Here is a 26308-nt window from a genome sequence, read left to right on the forward strand (position 1 = left end):
GGGGGGGGGGGGGAGGGGTGAGTGGGTGCGGGGTGAGCGACGAGATGGGAGCGGTAAGAGATGCGGCGGCCTTTGAAGATAAACGAAGGTTGGCACACCGTCACACCGGCAAACACGCACGCACGCGAGCGAGGAGGGGGGCCGGGGAGGAGCGAGAGACAAAGAGGGGTATACACAATGCCCACTCTTATCACGCATGCACACTCGTCTGCGGGGAAGGAGTTCTTGAGTAGGGTGACAGTGGTGGTGACGAGAGCGCGTCTGGCTTTAGTGCGTGCGTGACGGATAACCGTTGGAGGCAAGAGATGAGATGGAGACACAAATGGGGTGTGGGTCCATTGTAGGAGGGAGGAGTTTAAGGTACTGAGGCAATAGGTGTGCGTCGTATACAACACGCGCGCGGTAGCGCCGGCGCGTAGAAGCACAGACATGTACCTCCCAGGCTAGAGAGCGCTGTGCAGGTCTGCAGGCTTCCTCTATTCAATGGACACACCATCCCATGCAGACGCCTTACTTGCTGAGAGCGCGTGATGTCTCGCGTGCCTTGGGAGTGCAGAGACAGGCGCTAACACATACACACCCACACGCACAGATCTGTGTGCGTGTGAAGCATCGATGCGGTTCATTGGAGGTCATTTTCATGCACGTGCACAGCACCCATATTAAGCATCTTTGGCGGCGCCTTTATTTGCTCTGCTCTTCTTACAGACCCCGCGTGAGTACACCAGGTGACGAGCGGAGGAGATACAGGAGGAAAATCTGCGATTGAGGTGAGGGGAAAGAGGAGGAGGGGGGAGCGAAGGGTGCAGCGAGGAGGTCGGAGAGCGTGTCGCAAGAAAAAGGCAGCATCAGCTGCTACCCCCCCTCCCCCACTTGCTCCACTGTACACCAGTGGCGATCTTTCCGCAACCGTGCACACAACGATGCTGCTCGCGTCACCCTCCCCCCTCATTTGGCGATGTGCACCTCCATGAAACGGATTCGCTCTGTTCGGTTCGACACCAGCGAAAACTCTTGAATGTACTTCCACACCGTCGGAAACTCCTTCTTGAGTGAGACGACAAACGCCTTTGCGTTCTCGCACACCGCACCGGCCGTCATGCCGCCGTGACCGACGCGGAAGAGGAGCTGACCCTGTTTATGCCATTCCACCAGCCCTGCGGTGGAGCCTTGCGAGAGACGGAAGCTCAGCGTCTCGCGCTCGTCGAGGCCGTCCAGCGGAGTTATCATTTTGTGCGGGCAGCGCACTGCCGAGTTAGGTGCGGAACTGAAAGTCGCAGCTGCTGAGGAGACGCTAGCCTTCACCGATTCCGTGATGGCGTTCGGCAGCTTCGCCTCTATGCGGGAATCCACTACGAAATGGCTGAACGTGGCCGCGACGCGGAGTGCCCTCTTCGTTGCCTCGGCGTCGCCACGCTTGCAGATTGCTTCGGCCGTCACCACCGCGTCGTAGTAGCCGTGCCGCTTGTTGATTTTACCGCAGTCATGCGAGATGACCTTGGGGACGATCAGGCATGTGGTTCGCCCATTGGCGGCGTACACGCGATGTGGCAAGTGGAAGCGGTGGCCACGCACCAGCTGCGGGCACTGCGTGGTGATGACGAAAGGCAGGATGAACTCGAGATAGATGCCTTCCTGGTCTGCGCCACCGCTACTACGGCTTCCCTCCTCTGCGCAGACGCGCTGCAGCTTATACAGCACCGCCTTGGTGACAATCAGGCGCTTGTCCTGCGGCATGGCTCGACACACGAAGCAAAGGGAGGCCAAACGCGAGGGTTAGGGAGGAGGAGGAGGAGAGGGGCGGGGGCACGCAAGACGCGGATAAACACTGACAGCCGCGCGCAGAGCCACACAACCAGGGTGGGCTGGGCCTACACAGCAGCAAACGCTGTGTTGCAGAGTCAAGCGGATTGATGTGCAGCTAGCTGATGAAACTCCCACATGCGTGTGCGTGTGTGTGTGTTGATGTGCACAGGAGTGAAAAATCAGTCGGAGGAGGAGAGGGGAGGAGGAGGAGGAGGGGGGGGGGGGACGATGGGGGCAGCAGTTGAGCCTTCATGAGACATTTTCCCACCTTTTTTTTTCGTAGATGTCTTCGTCCTCAGTTCTCTGCTGTGTATACATGCGCGAGTAAGCCAACGAGAGCACGCATGTGCTTGAGAAGGCCACTGCACTTCCCCCCTCTCACTGGTGTTCCATCGCATTGGCTAACATCTCCCTTCTCCAATACAAGGATGAAGCACTGTGCTAGTCTCTCCTACTCGGCTCGTATATGGCCAAACCCTCACGCTTCCTCCGTCGCTTGCTTTACCGCCGCTGCGGGGGGCAATGTCATACATGTGTGTCCCTTTCGCCTTAACACCTACCTGGCCACGCGAACCACCCGCGCTTTGCTTTGGGGTAGAGCCTACACCTTCTCTGTTTTGGGATGCTTCAAGGGGGCACTAACGCTGCTGCTGCTGCTGCTGCTGCTGCCCTCCACGTCCGCCAGGCTGAGAGGTACACCGTCGCCAAAGACGCCACCTGCGTCTAGTGGCCCTTCCGCGCGCGCGGTATCGCTTCGTAGCAGCAGCGCAGAGTCGACCAGAGGAGGGATGTTAGCCTTTATCATGCCGGTATGCGAGGACGGTGCCGATGTGGTTGCGCTCAGTCCGTAGAAGTCTCGCGCTTCCGTCGACCCATGCGCCAGCACGACATCCAGGTCCAGTGCTGTCAAGCTCAAGTCCTCCGCTTTGCGCACTCGCGACAGCGCCACGTACGCCTGCCCTGCCTCGAAGAAGGACTTGTCCAGCGCCAGGCGTATCATAGGCATCGTCATGCCCTGTACTCGGTGCACCGTCAGTGCCCAGGCCAACTGCAGCGGCACTTGACGCCTGGATAGGGTAAGTCGACCGTCTCGCCCGTGCACCTCCATCGTAATGGCAGGCACGACGGCCTCTACACCAGTGGAGAAGCGGACGAGTGGCAACGCAGGACCACGCATCTGTGCGACGAAGCCCACGACGAGACCAATATCGCCGTTAGACAGGTGTGACATGTTCGGCAGGGATGCGAGGAGCACCACCTGCGCACCCACCTTCAAGGTTAACACAGCGGGCAGCGACACCTCGCTGTCGATGTCGGCGCCAGGGATAGCGGCGTAGTCCTCGGAGGCGTAGCGCTGGAACTGCATCGACTCCAGCTGCCCCAGCCGCTGTGCGTTGTAGCGGTCCACGTCTTTGCGACGCGCGAGCAACATGGTCGCCTCGACGCCGAAGCGCTCCTCCAGTGTGCGGCCCAAACACCCCTCCAGCACCTCGCGCACGAGCGGTGTGCATTCGCCGCGCCGCACCGCCGCGCAGCACTCAGCAAACCGCGGGTCCTCGGCGTGACGGTAGTCCTTGGTGAAGACAACTGTCTGAAAACCACAGTCACGCCACGCAGTAGTCATGAAGGCGGGCTGCAACTCCTCGCCGGCGCCACGCGACACTGGCGGCAGTTGCAGGAAGTCACCAACCACCAGCAGCTGAATACCACCGAACGGCAGTGCCGCGTTGTCTGTATGCTGCCGCCGCTGCGAGGAGGCAGAGGGCGCCAACGTGGCACGCAGCACGCGTGCGATGCGATCGAGCATGGCGAATGTGCGCGAGGAGAGCATGCTGATCTCATCAATAACGAGCACCTCGCACCGCTGCCATGCTCGCACAGCATCTGGCTTGCACTGCACGCGCTGCACGATCGCGTCTAGGTCACCCTCGCCGCGGCCGATGCCAGCGAAAGCGTGTACTGTTTTGCCGCCGATGAGTCGCGCTGCGATGCCGGTGGCGGCCGTCACTGCGACTCGCCCGGTGTCCACCGCGTTTTCCTGTTCCTCTTCTTCAGCTCTCAGAGCTGCCTCGGTCTTCGCACCACGGTGCAGCCGTATGCGAGGTAGGACGTGTTGCAGGACGTGAAGCAGCCATTCTGTCTTGCCCGTGCCGGCAGCACCGCTCACAAAGACGTTGTGGCCAGCGCGCACAAGCTGCACCGCACGTTGTTGTTCGCTCGTCCAGGTTAGCCGCTGCTGCTGGGCCGCCGTCACTGAAGTGATAGAGTCGCTGTTACTGCTGCTGCTGCCGGTTACCGCCGTACTCCTCTGGGGCACTGAGGACTGCGACGAGATCACGGGCATCGGGGATGCCGGCGTCAAAGTTGCAGCAGATGAGTCCCGCTCTGCTGCTCTGGCAGCAGTTTTGTTGTTGTCATGATGAGCCTCGTTCGTCTCTTCGACATAGCTGTCGTAGTCGTCATCCTCGTCCGCGCCGCGGCCCGACAGCTGTGCAAGGCTGGGGTCCCGCAACTCTGCACCGCCTCGACCGCCACCGTTCCCTTTTCCGTCACGCTGCAGACCCTTTCGGCTTCTGCTCGCCACGTTCCGCTCTATGTCCTTCCACAGCGCCTTGTCCTGCAGTACGCCAGCCATCATGCGCAGCTCATCTAAGTCCCCGGTCGTGTCGATAAACACGCTGCACTGCCGCTTCTCGTGCGACACCATTACAGTCAAGCGTCCTTGCGCCACGCGTGTCGACACAACCTTCTGCAGACGCACCAGTTGGAAGAATGTGCCTTCATGTTTCTTGTGCCGGCTAGAGCGGACGACGAGGCACGGCCCGAGGCCGCTTTGGCGCGAGAGGAAGCACTCCGTGCCGCCCCACTGACCAATGCGCTCGCCATCCTCGGCAAAGACGGAGATTTTTCCCTGGACAGCGCTCATCGTCATCTTCGGCTTCAGCACGCGTATCGAAGCAGCCGCCATGGCGATAGAGGGGCAGGAGTGGGTGCTCGCTATGAGGCAATGATGAGCCGTGAGGGAAGACAGAGCAAAGCGACAGAAGGTCTGACTGCGAGCCACGGCTGGTGCTGCACTGACACTGATGGCACGTGTCGGGGTGGGGGGTGGGGTGCGCACACGGCACTGAGAAGGACCTGAAAAAAAAAAACAGTAGATCGTCTATGGATGTGTATCTATACGTGTGTGTGCGTGTGTGTGTGGTGGGATAGGCGAGTGTTTGTTCCGCTGCGCTCTGACCCTGGTAGAGGGAGACAGTAACACGGAGAGAGAGAGAGGAAGGAGATATGTAGTTGAAAAAAATAAAAAGGGCAGCCATATCCTCCTCCTCCCCCACATACCCAAATTGCCGCAAGTGTGCTGAGCCACATGCCTGCCGGGTAATACCGCACACGAGTCTACAGTCGCACGCTCTCAAGACATCCTCACCACACCTCAGTGCGTTGAAGAAATCACCCCTCCCCTCCCCCCGACAGCGCGTGAGTGTGTACTTGCGCTTGTGTCCTTGACGATGCAGTGTAGCCGAGGCAGAGAAAGGTGAGAGGGAAGGGCAGGGGGGGGGAAAGAGAGGAGGGGGCAGGAGGGAGAGAGGGAGAACAACCCGCACACGCAGCACAAGAGTGAGCGCAACATCGAAAATGGGTCGAGGCAGTCGTGCGAGTATGCGTTTGCGCATAGGTATGCGTGTGTGTGTGTGTGGAGGAGGGGGGAGTGACGAGGGGAGGCGGGAGAAGACGGGCCACCCCTCGAATCGTGCCTCCTTGTGCAGCGGACACTCTTAGCCGTGGGAATGGGCGCCGTCAGAACTGCAGAGAAGGAGAGGGGGGTTGGTGAGATAGAGGGGAAGAGATCAGTGAACTCTCTCATCCCCTGACCCATCTTGCTGCAGTGCTCGCCCTCCACAGATGAAAGAGACGCTCCTGCGCCACACCTTCGTTGTTTGTTGTGGTCCTTCGCGGGATCACTATGGTTGATTCTCACTGCGGTGACTTTGCGAAACCGCTCAGCGCGTCTCTGCGCTCGTTCCTCTCCATTCCTCTTGCCATGTCCGGCACGGCGGGCGGCTCCACCGCAACGTGCTCGGTGTGGTAACCAATGTTCTGCCGCACATACTGTCGCGCGCCTGCCTCGATGGCCGCTGCGTCTACTTCCTCCGCCGTTAGACCTATCGTGAGAAGACGCCGTAGCTCCACTTCTAAGTTGTCGTGCGCGGCTCGCAGCGCCATGCCGGTGTAGCGGAGGCTCGACGCGGTGAGGAGAGCCGCTCGGTCTGTTTCGGCGAGCCGTGCGAGCACGCCCTCGTAGAGCCCCGCGTTGGTTTCCTCTGCTTTGGCCAGCTGCATCCGCGTTTCAAGCAGCTCCCGTCGCAGTGAGGCGAGCTGCTCGCTGATAGCTGCACTTGTCGGTGCGTAGGAACGGCGCGGCCGTTCTGCGTCGTGAGCGGCCACGGGTGGAGGCGGTGCTGGGGCTGGCGCCGTGGCGGCTAAATTGGCGTTCGATAACGAAGAGGGTGTCGAGTCTGTTGTAGAGGACGCAGCAGCGGCTGCTGGTGGTGGTGCCGCACCTTTAATTCTGGAGGTGGTCGCCGGGATGAGCCGCGGGGAATGGGGCGTGTTGAGCGACGGGGGTGACGTGGCGGGCGTCTGCTGCGTCGCCTTTGAGAGGCGCTTCGTCTTCGTCTTCGTCTTCAGCAAACATGTGGTCGTGGACATTGCAGGAAACGCTCGGTGCTGCCAGCGATGGGGTGCGAATATGCAGGAGGAGGGGACACGGGTCGACACCCCTGACAGTGCAGGGCAGATGCTCGCCAGCGGAAGACGGACGGCGGTGCGGCGCGCATGGCTGGCACAACCGATGTGTGACATATAGAGGAAATCCGGGGGGGGGCAAGGGGAACTGTAAAGCACCGGTAGGGGTGACTGAGGCGGCGTCGTGGCGTCACACAATTGCCTCGTTACACATAGGTGAAGACGAATTCGTATTCTTGGTTGGTCGGTGGTGGGTGGCGATGAGGGGTGAAGGAGGGAAAAGGGTCGACGGTCATGTGGTCAGAGGATCGCAGAGAGGGAGAGATGGGAGGGTACGCTTGTGTCTCAAGGCGCCGGCATGCGGCGAGTACGCAGCCCAGCTACTCTGTTCACCGAACGAATGTCGTGGCACACTCATCACCATTCATAATCTTCTTAAGCACTTCCTCTCGCGTGTGCACATGCGCGCACTTGAGGCTTAGATTGCACTGAAGAGCGAAGAGGGATAAAGAGAGAGAGGGAGACAGAGAGGCGCTGATACTTTGTTCCCGGCGTGTGCCCCCCTCCCTCCCTCTCTCTCTCTCTTCCTCCCCACGGTGCGCATGGCAGAAAGATGTGCCATTCACAACCCATCAAGAGACGGTGTGCATTCCCCCTCCCCTCCATATGGCCACATGGGCATCAGCCAACGAGTCCAACATGCGGGGCACCACCGTCTTCCTCCATCGCTTTCTTTTATCGTTGCTTCACCTGTACGTTGCGGTGTACGCCTGGCTGCTGTCGTTGATATGCCAGAGACCGAGTTGAGCAGTACGAGGGGTACCGGGAAAGGCGTTCTTCTCACGAACCCCACTCCATCTGTGCCAGCACCCGGCCCCCTCCCTCTCCACCACCACCACCACCACCATCACGACAAAAAAAAGAGCCTGGTCAACACACAGACATACAGGCACACCACCGCATACGCCGCCTCTCTCTTCCCTTCCCTCCCTCCCTCCCCCTCGCGCTCGTCAGCTTGCTAGGCTTCGTCGCGTGCGTGAGGGTGGGTGGAGGCGCGGGCGCGCACAGACACAAGTGTGGGAGAGCTGATCGCGAAGCAGAAAAGGCTCACGGTCTCTGTGGTCGAGCCGAAATGAGTCGGAGGTGGGGGGGGAGAGGGAGAAAGAAGCGTGAAGGGAGGGGGTTGGGGCTGGTCCCGCGGCACAGGAAAGAATCGTCTTGCTTAATCCCTGAAGCGCAACAAAGACAAGCAGCACACAGCGCTGTGTGCGTGTCTAAAGAAGATCGCCCCTCTGCCCCGATGACGGTATCCCACGCATAATGGGAGCGAGAGGGCTGGTACGCAGACACAGGCTTATACATTTCAATCAAGTGTCTCCCCACCCCCTCTTCCCCCGCAACAGCTGTCTCCTGCTCCCTGTGCCTCACGGCAGTCTCGCACTTGTGAACAGTACAATCGTTCGAGGACTGCGGTGACGACGACGACGACAAGCGCAGCGGCACAACACAGTACAGACTTGTCGATTAACTCGGCACTGCCGCAGTCCCTCGTCTCCCGCCCTCACGGCTCTACTGTTCCCTCCCTCCTGTCCCCCTTTTTGGCGGTCCGTCTCGACTTCGCCACGTCCTGTCGCCAGTGCAGAGTTGTCAACTGGCTTGGCGTGAGAGTGGAAGAGAGGGGGAGGACAGGCCGGCGGGGGGGAGGGCAGCGGCTGCAGCACCAGACGTGTTGCTTTCCTTCTACGCGATGCTCATGAAAGGCGAAATGGCCCCTCTTTTTTTTGGTGTGTGGGTGGGGGGGGGCAAGTAGTCCTGCGCACCACTTGGTTACTCTGAGGACTCGGCTAGCGCTGTGCATGCAGGCTCCAGGCGTTGGTACTTGGATGGGTCAGTGACGAAGTCCGTCATCTCGTCCAGGTCCCGACTCGCTTTCATGTTAGTCGACGCCCCAGACGCAGCCGCACCCTCTATTGTCACCGTCGTCAACGTCGCGACCTTGCTCTTAGTGCCCCACCCGCCGGCCGGCTTCTCGGGTGTCTGGGGACTGGGGTTCGCCTTCTCTGCCATGCGGAGGTAGCGCTTCTCGACCTCCTTGATGGCCATCTGCTGCGTCCGCATTTCCTCAATCGAAGGCAGCTGCTGCTTCGTGTAGCACTCGCGGCAGGTGGCAATGTACATGTCTGCGCCACCAATGAGCTCCTGCTGCTCCACCTTGACGGTGCGCCGAGTAAAGCAGGCTGGCTGCTCGTGGCACATCATGCACACCGCCGTTAGCTTATCCACCGCCTCGCAATACGGGACGAGCTCGCAGATCTGCCCAAACGGTTTGCGCCGGTAATCGCCATCGAGGGCCGACACCATGACGACCTTGCCTGCGTCAGCAGCGGTGTTGCAGAAGTCTACCAGGTCCGAGAAGAACTGGCCCTCGTCAATCGCCAGTACGTCGAACCTCTGCCACGTGTCCTGAACCTCCTTCAGCTGCGAGACGGCTGCCTGCGCCCGTAGCATCAGCTGGTCATGCGAGGCGACGTTGTGCTCATCGTAGCGAGTGTCCTTGGAGTACTTGATGACAAAGCAGCTGTGACGAGCGTGGATCTCGCGTTTGACGCGGCGCATTAGCTCTGTTGTCTTGCCGGCGAACATCGGGCCGATGATGAGCTCTATACGACCGCGGAACATCGTGTCCGCCGTTTTGTATGTGGGGTGTATTGAGTGAGATGACGGTGTGTGTGTGTGTGTGTGTAAGTGAACAGGTGCACGCAATGATAACTGGAGAGGGGGAAATAACAACGGGTTGTCTATGAGCTGGCCGGGGTGAGTGTGGGGGTGGGGGGAGCGATTATGTCTATGGAGGAAGGTGTGCCTACACTCGTTTGTATGCAAGTAGGGGAGGGGAGGGGGGCTAAATGTTGAAGGGCGCGCGTGCGCGTGTGTGTAATGAGGAGAGTCCGCAGGCCAAGTCCAGCAGGGAAAAAAAAAACACTGAAACGACAACCCAAAGCGAGAGAGCAGCGACTTCTACTTTGCTGTGGTGGTGGCTTCTACGATGTAAACGTGTGTGTGCCTGTCGGTGTGCGCCTCGGTTGTACCGGAGGGTGGGAGGAGGAGGAGGAGGAGAGGCAAAAACAAAAAAAAAACAGAAAGGACAAGTGCCAACAGGATGGATAGCACCGACCAAGGCACCGAATAAGGCTGAGAGCGATGAGTAGAAAATAGAGCACGTGCGTCATGCGTCCGCCATGGCGACGATGAGACTCAAGAGGGTTGAACAGAATCGGAAGCGCCTTGGTAGCGGAATATCCAAAGCACCCCCCCCCTCCCTCCACACACACACACACACACTGACACTCACATTCTCGCATCCACTGCAAGCAGAGGGGGTGGGGTGGGGATGAAGTCATTTTGGGATGCCGATACTCTAAGACCACATTGCCCTTGGAGCGTCTGCAGCATGCAGGACGCACCCTCTTTGCATCGACCCACGCCTCGCCCTGTGCTGTGTGCGCGGTGTTGTGCAGTTCGTTGGGGCGGTGCTTCGACTTCAATCTCGATGAGCGCCGATGCCGAAAAACCGGGAGAATACAAAAGTGATAGAGGGGGCAGAACAGAGGGGGAAAAAATACCCACAGACAGACAGACAGACGTGGCTGCTGCCGCGTTCGCTACCCGCCTCCCTCCCCCTCTCCCCTTGCGTTCCTTCGCTCACCAGGCTGCTGCCCATGACATTTCCTTTTCGCTCACTTTCTCACCTCACGAGAGGGGTAGAGACCCATGTGAGCTCACCGACATCCATGCCGGAGAGAGAGAGAGAGAGGACATGCGAGGAGTGAAGCGCGCGGGGAGGGAGGGAGGTCGCCGATATGAGATCTACGAAGAAACAAAGAAAAATGCCACGGCAGCACAATACACACACACACACACACACAGCCTTACTGACATACAAGGTACAGCTGAGAGGTGGGGGGAAGGAGGTGGGACGGAGCTCGCGGGGTCTAGTCGCACCACTCGCTCTATTCGTGAGATGAAACGGTATCCGAGGCGAGGCCCCGCAGTTTCGGTCACACTTGTGGCGGACGGGTTCGCTTCGCTAGCGATGCGGTGGGTGCGTTCGAGTCCGTCACCATTGGCAGGCGGCGATAGCCACATCCTGTGCGCACAAAGCTGGTCCCTATGGCCGAACCACCGCTGGTAGTGGCAGTGGCGTTGGTGCGACGCAAGGGGTTTGCCTTGGTGGTGGCCGTCGGTGCCTCATTGCGGCGAATGGTGGGCGGCGCCTTCGTTGGTGACGCGTTGTTGAGGGCGCCACCCGCGGTTGCTGTGCCCCCGCTGCCGCTCACACCACGTGGCAGCTCTTCCTTGCCTTTCTCTTCCTTTCGCTCGCCTCCGCTGCCTCGAGTGGCGGCCCCGCTACTGTCGAAGTTGGCATCGGGCGAAGCAGAGTCGCTGGCGGCAGCAACTGGCAGCAATTCAGCACTATCGGCGTTCACGGGCACTGAGGTGGCCGTGTTGCTACGGGTATACGTGCGCGTGCTCCCTTGACGATGGAAGTCCAGGCGCGGCGCTGCGTCCATGATCGCTTTTCCACCTGAGCCGGTGACCACCGTGCTCAACGCCGCATCGCTGACCGTGCCCCGTTTCGGTGTGTTGTTGCGCGAAGCGATGGCAGCGTCGCGCGGACTGGTGAAACTGCCGTTGAAGGTCTGGCCACACTTTTCTGAGCCGATTGCCGCTGGGGTGGATGCCGTGCGCGAGAAGTGTATACTCATCGGCGAATGCTTCGCAGAGCGCCTTTGCGTGGCCACCCTCAGATTCGTCGCCGCTGCGTCAGCCACCGCCGCCGTTGCAGTCGCAGGCCCACGACGGCCACAACTTCTGCTCGCGGTCCCCGAAGACATCGAGGTCTCCACCTCCTGCAGCACCCGTAGCAGCATGTCTGCTAGCTGTGCCGACAGCTTCTGGTGATTCATGGCGGTGCGCGACACCGTGGCCCCAAGGGCGCTCTTCCGATGCCCGCTGCGTCGCGTTCCGCTGCTGTCGTCACCGATTCTAACGCCGTCCCTCTCGCCGCCACGTCCGGCTGCCGTCCCCGCCACGGCATCAGTGCCATCGGTAGCGCTACTCGACGAGAGGCTCGCCGCCATTCCCATCGCGGCCATGGTACACTGCAGGCGGCGCAGGCACTGCTGGAGGATTATGTTGCTGTTTGTCAAGACGATGAGGGACTCCCGGGCAACGTCGTCAAGCTCGGTGTCTTCGTCCTGCTTCTTCGGCGACACCGGCGAAGCAGGATGGTCGGAAGTCCACTTCTTCTCTTTCTCTTCCATCCGGATGAGCTGCTTTACCAGAAGATCGAAGTCGTGCTTCTTGGCTCGCAGCTCCTGCTGCGTCACCTCCAGCTCACGCTGCATGGCGGCTTGGATGTTCGACAAGTCGTTCATGTCCATGTCCATCTCCCTCACCTGACGTGCCAGCGCCGTACGCTCTTGCTTTGCCAGCCGCAGCGCTTCACGCAGCGCTGTCTCCTCGACCGAACCACTGGAAGCGGCGCCGGAGCCAGAGGATGCAGTCGTAGACTGCAGCTGCGCTAGTGCCGTCTCCTTGATGGCCAGGGCTTCCTCGACCTCAGCCAGCCGAGCCGCCGCCAGCGTCGCGGCAGTCCTGTGTTCCTCCAGCAAGCGGTCTCTTTCGGAGTCCGTGGCGTCCGCCTTGGCGCGCAAGGATGCCTCAAGGTGCCTCACCTTCTCCACGAGAGCGCTTTCCGACTCCGCGGCGCTCACCTGCTGATTACGAAGCTGGCTTTCTGCTGCGGCCACACGCGCAGTGAGCTGTTCCTTGGCGATGCGCAACTCGGTGCAGTGTCCCGTCAGGTTACTCAGAGTCTGTTGCAGTTGCTCGCGCTCCTGTTGCGCATCCATGAAGCGCTGGGCTGCACGATGGCTGTCCTCCTCGAGACGGTGTGTTGTCGACTCAGCCGTTGCCAGACGCAACGCGAGCTGGTCAATGCGTTCTAAGATGCTTTTCACATCAGCAGAGCCACCTGGCAGGATGCTGCTCACACGTGCGTGGATCTCGCGCAGCTGCTTTGACGTGGCAGCACGCTGCGTGTTTTGCGTCTGCTGCGTCTCTGCTTGCATGGCGGCAATGGCGGCTGTAGCGCGCTGCTCTGCCTCGCTGACAGCTCTCTGCGCATCCGCCACGGTTTCGGCCTCTCGCTTGGATGCATCGCTGAGCATTCGCACATACTCATAAACTGCACTACAAGAGTCCTCGCTGAGCTTCTTGGTGATATCCGTCTTGACAGCATCGGCGTCCTTCTTGCTCGCGTAAAAGGCCAATTCCACGGCGACCTTCAGCGTGGCGGCATCGTCACCCAACGAGCACTTTTTGGCCACTACCGGCACGGCGCCCGCAGTCCGTGCGGCATGGCAGAGAAGCAGTGCCTGCAGCACGCGAGTCCGCTGAGCCTCTTTCAGTAAGTGACTCACAGTGCGCTGCGCCGAGGCCGTGGGTAGTGCCATATCAAAGTGGAACGTATTCATCAGCAGCTCCACCTTTTCATTGGTGTGGCGCTGCAGCGCTTCCTGCATCGCTGCTTCCCGCGCTTGCTCGACCGCTGCCTGTGCCGTGGCGAGCTGTTCGTGATGAGTCGCCCGGTCCGTCTTGAGCTGCTCTTCTGCGGCCGTCGCGGCATCCAGCGCGACAGCCTTCGCCCGCTCCAACACGCGCAGCTGCGAGGTCTTCACAGCGAGCGCTTTCTGCAAATCCTGTGCCTCCTGCTGCATCGCCTGCAGCGCCTCGTACATCTCCTTCACAGTAAGTTCGGTTTCGCAAAGTGCAGCATCCATGTCCGTGTCCAACACCTCGCGGTCGGCATCGCGGCGGTGGAGCGAAGCTTCGAGAGAGCGCATGGCGCGGCGCAGGTTGTCCACCTCGGCCACCCTCTCCGCCAGTGTCGCCTCCAACTCCTTGACCCGCACAGCATTGCAGTCAAGCGGCTTGCGAGTTGCCAGCTCCGCCTTGGTCTTGTCAAGAAACGTGGTCAGCTCCGGGTAGCCATGGCTGAGAAGAGAGAAGTTGATCTCGTCTTCTCGGATGCGTGCTGAGTGACGGACGTCGAACTCGACGCTGACCGCCTCAGAGTGGGTACGTACCTCGACACTCCTGAGGTAGCCGTATGGGACTTTCAGCAGCGTGGAGACGGAGCGCAGGAAAGCGTCCTTGAAGGACTCTGGCGAGAAACTGTGGCTGTCCACAAAGGCCTGACCGCCGAACAGGTGGTAGTGGTGGGTCACGACAAGGCGGCCACTGCTCGCCTCGTCACCACCACTGCGGTGGCGAGCTACAGCCGGCGCAGAGTTGGGGCGACCGCAGTGGTCGTCATGTTGTGATGTGCGCTCCTGCTCTATCTGCAGCACATCTGAGGTACTCCGCTGCTTTCTCAGCTCTGATTCGAGCGTCGAGATCAGCTGTTCCTTGGAGTCAAGGACGTTCCGCATTGCTGCGAGCTCGTCATCGCGGCACTTCAGCGCCTGCAGGTGAACAGTGCACTGCTGTTGCAGGCTTGCCACAGCAGCCGCGGCGTTCTTGGCCTCACACCTGGTGCTAGTTAGCTGACGCTCCAGCTCGCGAATCCTGCGCTGCGCATCACGCAGTTCCTTCGCGGTGCCAGGCAGACAGCAGTCTTCGTCAGCGGTGGCGTTATCCGGCTTCGTCAAGCAGCGTTTCTGCGCCTGCAAACACGTCGAGGGGGACCTCCCCTTTTGCTTCAACGAGGCCACTTCGTTCTCCAGTGCCTGAATCACCAGCCTCTGCTCCTCCCCGTTCTTCTGCGCCGCCTCGAGGGCGTGCTGCTGCTTCTGCACAGCGTCACGCACCTCATCCATCGAGACGACTGTCGGTGGTGTCCGCGCCGTGGACGGCTTTGCCGCAGTACTTTGAGTGCTGTTAGCGTCCTTACGGACGTGCAAGCTGCGGCCAGTGCAGGTAAAGCTCATGAGTTCCTTCAAGAAAGCGTCCATCGAGGCCATCTTTGCTTCCATTGCGGTAAAGACAGCGTCCTTGTACTTTCGCTCCTGCGCCAGCACGCGTAGCGCTGCGATGTCGGAGGTGTGCTCCTCGTAGAGCTTCACGAGACGCTGATTATCCTCTTCCATGCGCTTGTAGTAGTCCTCGAGTTGCTTCTCGTAGGGGACGGATGGGGTTGATGCAGACGCAGCGTCACTGATCGGCCGTGGTGCGGTGGGTGGTGTGTGCGGAGATCTCGACTGCGCCGCGTGCGGCCGAGGAATATTCGAAGCATGCGCTGCTCCCGCCTTGGCCGCCGCAGAGGAGCCGGAGGGCAGCGGGGCTGAGTCATAGCGCTTCAGCTTGCGGTTCTCCATCAGTGTGGTCACGCAGCAAGCCGCGCGTGTGCCGTAGCGATGACTCTTTCCGTTCTATATCGACTTCTATTGATAGAGAAGTAGTATCTATGGATGGATGGATGGATGGTGGTGGTGGTGATAGTGGTGGTGGTGGTGATGATGATGGAATTCAGCTAGCGTACCAGCATGGGCAACACAAAGAGGGTATAACTGCGCCTGCTAGGGTGTGGATGTACAAACGAACAATAGCGCGAGAACGAGAACGAGAGTAGAAAACAATCTAGGAAGAAGAGAGGGTGGGAGGTACAGCGGTGTGTGTGGTGTGTATATATAACTAAATATAACTAAATATACCTACGCATGCATGAGGTACACCACCCAACCGAGTCTAAACCATGTGCTAACAGGGGACAGAGGAAGACTCGCCGATAGGATGGCCGACAACGCGAGAACAGCGGAAAAGAGCAATCACGGCTAGCGAACGAATACACCTTTCCAAAGTACTGACGTGACACACAATCGGCATTCCAGCAGAAGAGAAGAAGCAAACAAACCCCCCAAAGAGTAATGCGCCTGTTGTGTACGCGTGCGCGCTGAGGTAGGGAGAGAAAGGGCCCAGCAATGCCGGAGCAGACGAGTGTGTGCGGTCGATTTTCTTGCTTGCTAGCCCTCTGCGCGGGTGTGGTGGGGAATGCGCGTTATCGTGGACTCTCCCTTTTATACCAGGAGGCACGGAGAGGTCGAGACCCCAACGCAGTGATTACAAGCAGTGCAGTGATGTTGATGAGTGCGATGGCGTGTCGCCCGCAAGACCGAAAGAGAAAAGAGAGGAGGAAGACAGACAAGAAGACAGATCGAGTGCGAGACGAGGGAGTCACAGCGTGAGGCGAAGGGTTCTTCCGGAGGCGATACATCACATCAGTCGGCATCTGACCACACTAACCATCACTGTGCGTGTGTGTGTGTGTGACAGACAGAGGCGTGAGCTCGAATAATAGAGGACAGCAGAGGAAAAGTAGATACGCCCAGAGAGCACAGAAAAGCGAAGTGCGTATGCGAGGAGAGGGAGCAAGAAGGGGCGGGGGGGGGATGAACGGTAAAGTGCAAGGTAAGGGGGTGGAGTGGGCCAGTGAGTCAACAACGGTAGGGCGGCGAAACCACACGCAAACAACAGCACTTCCTCTCCAACTTCCTCCCCATCTCTCCCCCACTGCCTTCCTCATCTTGTGAGAGTGAGCCATCGACACGCGATGTGTGCGTGCGTATAGTGAGGGTGACATGGAGGGGATGGGGGAGAGGAGAGGAGAGAAGGTGACGTCGTTAGCATCTGAGAAGCCCACAGAATACACACACTCACATGCACCCCTACATGCGGTTGTCACAAAGCCCCCCTGTCACCCACCCTCCTCTTATCTTCGCTCTTACGTAGGCACCATCTTCTTGAACTTGGTCACGACAGCCGGGCATGACCTCGTTCCGCGCCTTCATCAGCTCTAGTTGCGGGGACACCTCGACCAGCTTTTCCGTCCTTGGGCTGAACCGCCATACCGCTCTATAGTGTTCGCCTCAGTTTACGCGTTGAGCATTGCGAGTGACTCCGTCTGCCTGGACACCTTCTTGGCGTCCTCCACAGCAATGGGCCCCGGGTTCTTGTTCATCGTCTCCGGCTCCGCGCGCAGCAGGCGGTGCTTTTTCTCAGTCCTTTCGCAAGCACCGCCTGCCGCAGCTGCACTTCCTTCTGTCTCGACTGTGTGATCCTTGCGGATGGACTCAGACGCACGGCCGAGAGGGATGTCGCCGCTGTCGTTCACATCGTCTACGTTGAGGCCCCCGTCGCAGAGAGCTCAGTGGTCGCTGGCTACGCTGCTGAGTGCAGAGCTGACTCGCGTGCGACAAGCGCTGCTTCCCGGCGGCTGCGAGGCCTGGTAGACAACATCCATAGAGAAGCCGTTCGTGATGGCGATTACGCCGTCCTTGCTGTCAACCCACACCATCTCTGCCACCTTCTCCAGAGTCGAGAGCGGCGCACGGCGCACCATGATGACGGAGGCAATGGCAATCGAGTAGAGGTCCAACACGCAGATCGCTGAGTTCTTGCTACTGACCCACAGCACCACCGTGTTCTCCGGCACCAGTGAGCTCAGGACACAGCGAAACCACCCCTCCCAGCGTGGCGACGGAGCCGCCGCCTCGCTTTCAGGTTCCGCTCGTCTTTGCCGCTGACAACATCCACACCTTCACTGTGTCTCATCGTCCCTGCCAGACACGACGTAGCGGCGGTCGCTCTCCTGATCTGTGCACGTGGTGAAGCTGTGCACTGTGCACTGCGGTGACCATAGTACAGGCAACCGCAGTGCACATCTGCTGTCACCTACTGATGCAGCTTCCAGTCGGAGCACATCGCGTATACGTCAGCTGTGTGGTTGCGTCGACTCACGCAACACCTTCTAGGTTGCGTGATCAAAGACGCGGGCGGCGCCGTTGGAGTCGCCCGGTCACATGCGGTTTCTGACGTTCTCCCTGAATAGTACAGTGGCCGCGGGCAATGGGCTCGATGCGGTGCACCTCTATCCCAGCTGGGTGCAAGGTGGATGACAATGACGTTGCTCTTCTTTCCCATCCATGCTGTACCATCCAGGGCCACGGCAGAGTAGCACGACGGTCCCCATCAAAGCGCCCAGGGATGATGTTGAGGTCGCAGACGGTTATTACATTACAGGGCTAAAGGAGGCGCATGTCGGCCGCAGGCCTTGTCACCGGCGCTGGTGCTGCTGCGGTGCCCTGAGGAGGAGGCACGTTTCGGCCTACCGTTGAGCGACTTGCGAGACACCGAGAGCTGTGGATTCCGCTATACCTGCCGACGGCAGCGTCAACGACTCATTCGTCTGCGTTGCAAGCAGCGGCATACTTGAAAGGTTCTCTCAAAGGGGCACGTGTACGCTTGAACGTACCGACATGGGCCCCCGTGTGTGTGTGTGTGCGTGCGTGTGACTTGATGGGCTCGAGGACGCTTCTCCACGCAGAAAAACAAAAGGGCGAAGCGCCAAAGAAGGCCAAAGCAGCCAGCAAATATGAGCAACACAAACAAGCCAACCGCCCGCAGCGGTGGCGAACAGAAAAGGGGGGGGGGGGAGGCGAAGAGGAGGGATCTCTACAGAGCCCAAGAGCTACCAAGCCGAGGGAAGAGGATGAAAGAGACAGGGGTGGGGTGGGGTCCTTTGTTAGCAAGAATACCGATGCTGATGGAGGTACCTGTGCTTGAAGGTTCTATGTGCATGTGTGTCTGTGTGTGTGGGTGGGTGCTCGAGATATGAGGGCGACAGTGGTGGTTGATAAGTGAAGAGCGTCGGCATGCCGCGAGATAAAAGAGAAACACATGCGTGGCCAGCACAGTAGGAGGAGGAGGAGGAGGAGAGGGGCGCCACACAAATGAGTTGGGTATGAGAAGGTTACGGAGAGCTGATATGCACACAACACCAACACGCATGCACCGTGCAAGGTGTGCGCGTGCAGCTTCACGACGAGTAACATGGCATCATCGAGCAAGCCTGTTTCGCGCTGAGAGAAAGGTGTGCGGAGAAAAGGAGGGATTTGGTAGAAGAGAAGACGACGGCAGATGACAAGCACTGTTGCTCCTTATCTCTGTGCACGGTTGCCCCCACACTGTACCCCCCACACTGTACCCCCCCCCCCCCCCCGCACACATCCCGTCACCACGGCCGCTCTCTCTCTCTCCTCCTGGTTAGGCGCCGTGTACGAGCCACAACATTCCTTCTGTTTTCTCCTCTCCTTCCTGAGGCGCTTTGTCGAGTGTGCCTGCGTTGTTCTTTTTTCCCTTTGACCTTTACGTGGTACTGCAGACTGTGGTGCGTGCAAAGCTCCCCACCGTGTAGGCAAACGAACAGGAGAGCGAGCCAAGGGGTTTGGTCAGCACCTTCCCTCCCTCCCTCGTCCGCCGGTGGTGGTGCGCCATTTCGTAGCTTCTCCCGCACGCCACAACACAGCCGCCTCCACGCTTGTGCGACACAACAGTCGCTTCCCTCGTTGAAGTTTTTCGCAAAGGGGAGGGGTGGTGCTTGGGCATCGCTGCCGGTGGCAGCGGAGGACGTCAGTTGACACCACACACCCACACGTGGGGGTTGTCGAGACAGACAACTACGCCCTGGAGGAGGGAATGAGTCCTCACACGACGATCATGAAAAATAATGAAGAAGGCAGAGAGAGGGAGAGAGAGGAGAGAGAGAGGGCCATGCTGTGCAGGAGCGAGAGAGAGAGAGAGCAGCGGAGGCAAAGGAAAGAAACGAGGCAATGCAGCCTATGATGATAGGCTATCATGATGGCGGTAGACGGAGAGAGAGGAGGAAGGGGGTGGGGGGGGGGGGCGGAGGAGGAGGAGGAGGATACTCCGTATCGGCGAGTATGTGTGTCCACACAGAAACCACCACACACACACACACATGCAGGCCTATGCAGAGAAAAGAGGTGATACATCAACGACCCACAGATGAAGGAGGAAGAGCGCCACGTCAACGACAGCTATGAGAGCAGCAGAAGCGCAGCAAACACCATACAGTCCCTAATTCAGGAAGCAGGAATGAGTGCCGCACACACACACACACACACACACACACAACTGTAGATGAGTGACACAGGCGCATGATGGCGACGCAGAAGGAAGAGAGGGGGGTGGGGTGCCGAGCCAGCACGCTCTCGGAATATGGGGGAAAAAAAGAGATGGGAAGAAGCTACACCCGGCACAGACCCACAGCACAGAAAGAAAGAGAAGGCACGGAAGGGGGGGGGGTTGCGCGAGCATACGCAACCTCCGTCGTTACAGCTGATTCCGCGATGGCGACATGGACGGGGATGCGCTGCTAACAATGTCATCGATACTGGCGCACCGGTTCACTGCGTCCAGATCGAGTGGCCGCACCCCGCTCTGCTGGTACTGCTGGATCTTGCCCAACAGCCGCTGCGTCTCGCTGCGCTGCTCAGCCAGCTGGCTGGAAGAGCAAGCCAGAGAGTCTTGCAACTGCGTAATCACCGTCTCCGCATCTGCCAGACGGACAGAGAGATCTAGGTTGAGCGCGATGAGTCGATCCAGTGAGTCCTTCTCGGTGTCGTCGTTGCACGGCGCCGCGGAGTCGGCGATATGGCTGTCACTGCCACACAGCCGCGCCGGTTGCGTAGGTCGCCCTGAACGTCGTTCAAAAACCCGACGCGTCGCCGGGATCGCAGCGTCAGTGTCGTCCCAGTCACCCGCGGCTGCAGCCTCTCGGTTCGCTGCCTGGTTCTTCAGCTGCTCTGCTTCCAGTGCTTTCTGCAGTGCCTCCATCGCCTCGCCCATCTTCTCCTCGCGCACGCATTCCTCCTTCAGCGCCGCGGCGGCCTCGTCAAACATGCTGCACGCCTTCTGCCAGTCCCCCCGGGCACGCAAAAGGTCCAACTGCAGTTCACCCTGCTCGCGCTTCAAACGCGAGATCATCGGCTTGAGCTGCTCGTGGAGGTAATTGTTCAGCGCTGTGTGATCATCACGGAGGTTCTGCACTTCCTCTTCCGAGGCCCGGCTAGCAATCGCGGATTGCGCTGGCGCCTCAAGGGTCGTCGGCGCTTTCTTTTGATGCGCCGCCTCCAGCTGCTGCTGCTGCTGCTGCACCTGAGCAGTGAGCTCCTCCACTCTTTTCCGCAGATTCCCATTGTCGAACTGCAGTTCGCCGCGAGCGCGTTTCAAGCACGCTATCATTGGCTTGAGCTGCTCCTGTAGATAACGTTTGAGTGCCTCATGGTCTTCGTCCTCGCCGGCGGCGCACGCTGTTGGGAGTAATTGCGCCCGCCCCGCGACGGCAGTCATCTCCGGCGCCAAAAGGTTGTCAACGAGTGGGGGCTCTGGTCTGTAATCCTGTGTGTGGGTCCCGCTCGATTCGTGAGCAAGATGCCGTGAATCACTTAATGTTTTGTCCTGCTGCTGTTGCTGAGCCTCCTGCAGCCTCTCCTCCGCGTCCCGCAGATGCACACGTATATCGGCCAGCGTGGCATCCTTCTCCGCCATCTCGTTCTTGAGGTCACTGATAAGCTTGATCTGACGCTGCAGGGTATTGCGGAGGGTGTCATTCTGATCCTTCAGCCGCTGCCACTCCGAGGTGCTGAGCCTACTGTCGCTGTGGCCGCTGTTGTTGTTGCTATTGGGATGCTGCGGCTCCGGCGACGATTCGGCAGGGCGCTGCTGCTGCGCCATAGCCAGTTGCCGCTGAAGGTCCTTGATTGTAGCAGCTGCAGTGTCGGGGACCGTTTTGTCTGCCGTGAAGGCGTCCGTGTGGAGTCGCATTAGGGCAGGGAAGCGGTAGGTCTGCATGCGCCGTTCTAGCTCCGCTGCCGGCACGCTTGCGGGGTGTACCACCTCGACTTCGGCGAGAAGGCTGCCGAGGCTCAGGTCCACTCGCTTCAGCTGCGTTGGTGCCACGCCGAGGCCCGCACAGCAGTCCGCGATGAAAGTGCTGCGCAGCTCATGGGGCTTCTCCTCCATAATGTACCGCCAGTTCCCGCCTTTGAACCGGCGAGAGAGGCGCGTGCGCTCGACTGGCACGCCTGCGACGCTCGCGCTATCTCCGTCGCTGTGGCCGGATGTGGAGAGAATCGCACTGAACACGTTCGCGGTGTGGTTCACTGCCCCGCCGAGGACCGTGCTATGCGGGCCAGAGCCATAATGGCTGTCGCCGTGCACGTAGTCGGCTGCGCTCGGCAGCCTGGAGATGCTCGACGTCTGCCGAGAGAACGACGCAGCCTTGTGCTGGTCCAGCTCGGCCTCGAGCTCGCGCTGCCGCTCCAGAGCTTCTTCCAACTGAGCCTGCGTGTCGATGAGCACGCTTTGAAGGCGCCCCAACTCGTCATTCATCAGGTGGTAGGAGGCAGCACCGTGCGAGGCCTGTACCGGCGCACCCAATTCTTCGTGTGGCTCGTCGGCGCGCCTCTCGAGCTCGCGGATGAGGCCGCGCAGATGGTCGTTTTCTTGGGCGAGCAGCTGCTGCGTCTCGATCTCGCACTGAGCTTCCATGCGGTACGTCTCGTAGTTGAGCTTGGCTTCTCGCTTCGTTGCCTCCAACTCTTCCTGCAGGCTGCGGATGTAATCCTCCACCCGCGGTAAGGGGGCCGATATTGGTAAGCTATCTCTGTCACGGTTGATGTACACGTCTCGGTCATTGCTGAACGGCGCCATGGCCAGGGCAGAGTTGCTCACAGCGTCCGCCGGGTTACCGCTTGCCGGTGTTGCCGCCACTGCTGTTTCACAGTGCCCGTTGCTAGCGGTAATGGTCTGGTGAGCTGCCAGCACTGCGTTGGGGTTTTTGGGCACGCCAGCCGAGACGTGCATGTTGTCGAAGATAATCGGCGCCGTCTCGGCGTTCCAGCACTGCATAACACCACTAGAGGAGGCAGTCCACACCTTGTACGCCGTGATCGACTGCACCTTCTGCATCGCGAGTACCATACTCTGGCTGCGGCCCCAATCCGGTAAGCGCACCGCGAGATCCTGCAGCAGCGACCGCGTTGCGATGTCCCAGACCAGAATGTGGCCATGTTTGTCAGCGGACCACACGCGTGACTCCACCACCATCAAGTTGGAGACCGGCGCGGTGTGGCTGCCTCGGCAGACCGTGAGGCACGATAGCGAGCGCATGTCCCAGACGCGCACCGTCATGTCCTCGCCGGCGGACCATAGCTGGTTCGCGTGCGGCACGACTGCCAGCGCCAGGACCGCGCGGCTGTGTCCGGTAAAGGTATGGATGTTGGCCTCGGAGTTCTGCTGGCCAGGCGGCGACTCGTACGGGTCCCACGCTCGCACCGTCCCGTCGTCGCTGCCGGAGAAGACGACAGCACCCGTGGGGCCGTTGTACACGCTGAGGCAGCGGACGGCGCCGCTGTGGCCGTGCAGGATGCGTTGGAGCTGGGCGTTGTCCTCGGCAGGGACCCACTGGGACACTTTCCAGTTTGCGCCGCCGGTGAAGACGGCCCCCTCAACCTCGACCATACAGTTCAGACCGCCATTGTGCGCCATCACCTCCTTGAGCAGGGTCATATACTTGGCGCTGTACACATGCAGGTAACCGTCCTGGAACCCGGCCCACACCACGTCCTCGGCCGGGAGATACAGGAGAGAGATGCAGTAGGAGTCCTTGCGGCCCGCCAGCTCCTTCAGCGGGGTGGCCTTGGGCAGGGCACGGATGCAGAGTGTTCCGCTGTACTCGGCTGTCCACATGATGCGGTCGTTCACAGGAGCGATGCAGCGCACCGCCCCCGGCACAGAGTATGTGGGGTTCACATCCGCCACATATACCATATCGTCCGCACGACCCCCCTTCGAGTGCGCGCTGGTGGCAGTGACCGGCATCCAAGGACTATTGCTGTGTGTCGACTGCGCACCTGACACCGCAGTGAGGGAACAGTTATTGGCCTTGGGGGTGACGGAGCTCGGGGAGCGCGGGGTAGACTCGCTGTGCATCTTGTACAACTGCTGGTATGGGGGCGACTCTGCCCGAAAAGTGGAGCGATAGTTCATGGTTTGTTAAAAGGCCCTGCTTGAGCTTGTGTGCTGGTACTAAAGGAAAACGCGATGTCACGCTCGCAATGTGCGCGCGCACACGCACACACACCCACGCACGCACCCAAACACCCACACAAAGACTCTATTCAGTCACGGGGCGCAGAGTTCTACTTTGCTGACTAAAGCAGCACTCAGCAAAGTGTGGATGGAAAAAGAATGAAAGGAAAGTGGAAGGGAGCGGGAGAGGGTGCCCCTGAAAGAGGCGCCACACCACACACCCGAACACACACACACACACACAAAACCTCGCTCGGGTGAAGTAATGTGGAAAGCAATGCAGGAGAAGAGTGAAGGAGTGGCAGTGGTAGTGGGCAAGGGTGTGTGTGTGTGCGAGCTGCGTTGGGGTGGGACGAGGGGCAGGTATACACCCAGACGGGTGTACACGAGGAAGAGAGAGACGGAGGAGACTGTGAAGAAGAGGGAGAGGAAAAGCCGATTGGGGAAGAGGGAAACGAATGGGCGGTTATAGAGACGGGGTTACATGCAGAGCGCACAGTGAGGACAGGGGCAGAAGGAAGGGGAAGCAAGGAAATGCGCAGGGGCAGCCATGCACCCATACATCCACACAGACGTGTAGTTCTGCGTTACACACACACACACTCTCTCGCGCATCTTCTCTGGCCCTTCATCTACACGCCCAACGGCGCATCATACGCCCCTTTCCCGCATTGCGTGCCTCAGCCACATTGCCTTGTGCTCCGCGGTGCAGGAGTCTCATAAGTGGAGCGAGCAGATGAGCCGTGCCTGACCGTGGCGCACGCACCCTGGCCCGTCTCTATCACTGCTTGTTGGTCATGTGGACACGTTGCTCGATGTTTGTGCGTGCGTGCGTGCGTGTGTCCGGAGCCACACGGCTAAGATAAGAGTGCACGAGCCTACAACAGCCTACGGCTCGATACATGAAGGTGAATGAAAAGGAAAACCAAACAAACAAACGGCATATACATAGTCGAGAGAAGAACGGGCGCCTGTACAGCGCGGGGCTCGCACTCGTCAACACATCCCCCCCTCTCCCTCTTCCACAAACACGTTCAAGCACGAGAGCGCGGAGCAGCGAGAACAGGAGGCGGGAGGAGAATCAAGGATAAACAACAATAAAGAATGCGAAGGAAAACGTGCTGCAGCCCATATATGGCGATACAGCAAGAGAGAGAGGGAGGGAGGGATAGTGGCGCGCAGGGATAGTCTTTGTGTTTCCTCACGTGTCCATTCTATCATGGAACATCAGTTAATTTCTGTGCTACTACTCCCCCCTGGGCCAGTGACAGGCCCCCCATCACGTGGTGCGAAGCAGCTGCAGAGACACACAGTACAGCAGTGCGCTGACCCAGTCAGCTGAGAAGGACATCTGTCTCGAACTATACCCACCCACTCCCTTCGATGGCCGCCTGGGATGCGCTCGAGTCACGCTGGCACTCTGCCCATCACATGGATGGCACAGGCGGGCTTACTGTCGCAGGTCGCTCCAATACCACGCCATGCAGGGCCTAGCCGCCAACAGCCGTAGTGGCAAATCGCTCTGACATCCCCGACGCCATAGGAGCTCGAGCGTGTCACCACCGGAGGTGACTCGGTATTGGGAAGGGGTAGGAGGGCAGCTTGGCTTCCCTACCCACCCTGGGGGAGTAGGGGGGGGGGTTCAGGATACCAGGCTGAAGTGAGTGAGATCAACATGAAGATGAAACCAAAAACAAAACAAGGGTAAAACTGGTAAAAAAAAAAGGTGGTGAAACACACAGACATATTTGCATCGCCCATCGCACGCATGCAGAGAGGGAGGGAGGGGGAAAGGGGGAGGGGGTAACTTCGATGGGGTCTGCAAACGAACGTCGCAGATGGTGTTGGCCGCGTGGTTCGAGAAGGGGGGAGAGGGGAGAGATGATCACTAGAGTAGCACGTACGGTGCACGAATGCCCCCTTCGCCTCTTTTCCATTGTTCCCTCTCCTGCCGCTCATCTCCAGACTCAAGTCAGATCTCCAGCGCCACCCTTCTGTATCTCGCCTCCTCCCGCCACTCCTCGCTGAGGACGCCCTTTCGTTCTCCGGCCGATCCCATACACGAACAAACATGCCTACATGCCTTCAGATGTGTGTACACTGAACAAGGAAGAATGGGAGTAGAGGGGAGGAGGAGAAGAGCGACACGGGGTCGAGCTTTCTGCTTGCACTTTGCTTGTCTCCTTGTACCGGTGAGGGGCGTGCCATGTCGTTCCCCTCCCTCGACTATCCTCTTCTCTGCCCGACCTACCCCATACACCTGGCGGCTTCACGTCGGCAGTGTGGAGACGACACACACCCACCCACCCATCCACACACACACAGAGGGGGAGAGATGCAATCATAGCGAGGGGCGTGGAAGAGAAGCAAGAGGAATACAAATGCCGTGATGCGCACGATAACGACTGAAGCCAGTAATAAACAGACCTACCTCAGCATGACGAGAGGAGCGAGTGAGGAAAAATAGAGCGAGAGAGGGAGAGACACACGCACACACACACACACACACAGAGATCCCGAAGACAGACACATGTCCATCCATCTCGAGAATCACAGGGGGAGGGGGGGAGGGGACAAGGCACTACCATCGGCAACAGCAGCGGCATTCAAAAAAAAAACAGGTAGGCGGCACACCCATACAAACGCGTGTTTGTCTGCGCATGTGTACGTGTGTAGACGAGGGTGTGGTGGAGAATAGGGGGCCTCGCTCCCTCCCCTCTCTCTCTCTTCTCCTCGCTCTTTTTATTCGGCTTAGCAGCCCCAGCAGGAGAAAATCGGAATGCGCAATATGCGGCGC

The 26308-nt window shown here is 59.5% G+C and overlaps 6 protein-coding genes and 1 pseudogene across 7 annotated transcripts; all 7 read right to left on the reverse strand.

Moving 5' to 3' along the window:
* Nucleotides 1-948: 948 nt before the first annotated feature.
* On the reverse strand, nt 949-1737 carry LBRM_21_1380 (conserved hypothetical protein; the record flags this gene model as incomplete). Its single annotated transcript, XM_001564792.1, has 1 exon — nt 949-1737. One exon carries the CDS (start codon nt 1735-1737, stop codon nt 949-951), a length of 789 nt encoding a protein of 262 aa, XP_001564842.1.
* Nucleotides 1738-2407: 670 nt separating this feature from the next.
* Nucleotides 2408-4774, reverse strand: LBRM_21_1390 (putative DNA repair and recombination protein, mitochondrial precursor; the record flags this gene model as incomplete). The annotated part of the gene is made up of 1 exon (XM_001564793.1): nt 2408-4774. One exon carries the CDS (start codon nt 4772-4774, stop codon nt 2408-2410), a length of 2367 nt encoding a protein of 788 aa, XP_001564843.1.
* A 1010-nt stretch (nt 4775-5784) lies between these two features.
* On the reverse strand, nt 5785-6519 carry LBRM_21_1400 (conserved hypothetical protein; the record flags this gene model as incomplete). The annotated part of the gene is made up of 1 exon (XM_001564794.1): nt 5785-6519. The coding sequence occupies one exon, from the start codon at nt 6517-6519 to the stop codon at nt 5785-5787; it is 735 nt and encodes a 244-aa protein (XP_001564844.1).
* Nucleotides 6520-8382: 1863 nt separating this feature from the next.
* Nucleotides 8383-9234, reverse strand: LBRM_21_1410 (putative thymidine kinase; the record flags this gene model as incomplete). Its single annotated transcript, XM_001564795.1, has 1 exon — nt 8383-9234. The coding sequence occupies one exon, from the start codon at nt 9232-9234 to the stop codon at nt 8383-8385; it is 852 nt and encodes a 283-aa protein (XP_001564845.1).
* Nucleotides 9235-10613: 1379 nt separating this feature from the next.
* LBRM_21_1420 (conserved hypothetical protein) lies at nt 10614-14708 on the reverse strand (the record flags this gene model as incomplete). The annotated part of the gene is made up of 1 exon (XM_001564796.1): nt 10614-14708. One exon carries the CDS (start codon nt 14706-14708, stop codon nt 10614-10616), a length of 4095 nt encoding a protein of 1364 aa, XP_001564846.1.
* A 1781-nt stretch (nt 14709-16489) lies between these two features.
* On the reverse strand, nt 16490-16957 carry LBRM_21_1430 (annotated as a pseudogene). Its single transcript has one exon. A coding segment is annotated over exon 1 (468 nt).
* A 2792-nt stretch (nt 16958-19749) lies between these two features.
* Nucleotides 19750-23469, reverse strand: LBRM_21_1440 (conserved hypothetical protein; the record flags this gene model as incomplete). The annotated part of the gene is made up of 1 exon (XM_001564797.2): nt 19750-23469. The coding sequence occupies one exon, from the start codon at nt 23467-23469 to the stop codon at nt 19750-19752; it is 3720 nt and encodes a 1239-aa protein (XP_001564847.1).
* Nucleotides 23470-26308: the final 2839 nt, after the last annotated feature.

The sequence above is a fragment of the Leishmania braziliensis genome, chromosome 21, assembly GCF_000002845.2.
Source record: "Leishmania braziliensis MHOM/BR/75/M2904 complete genome, chromosome 21".
NCBI classification, from domain to species: domain Eukaryota; phylum Euglenozoa; class Kinetoplastea; order Trypanosomatida; family Trypanosomatidae; genus Leishmania; species Leishmania braziliensis.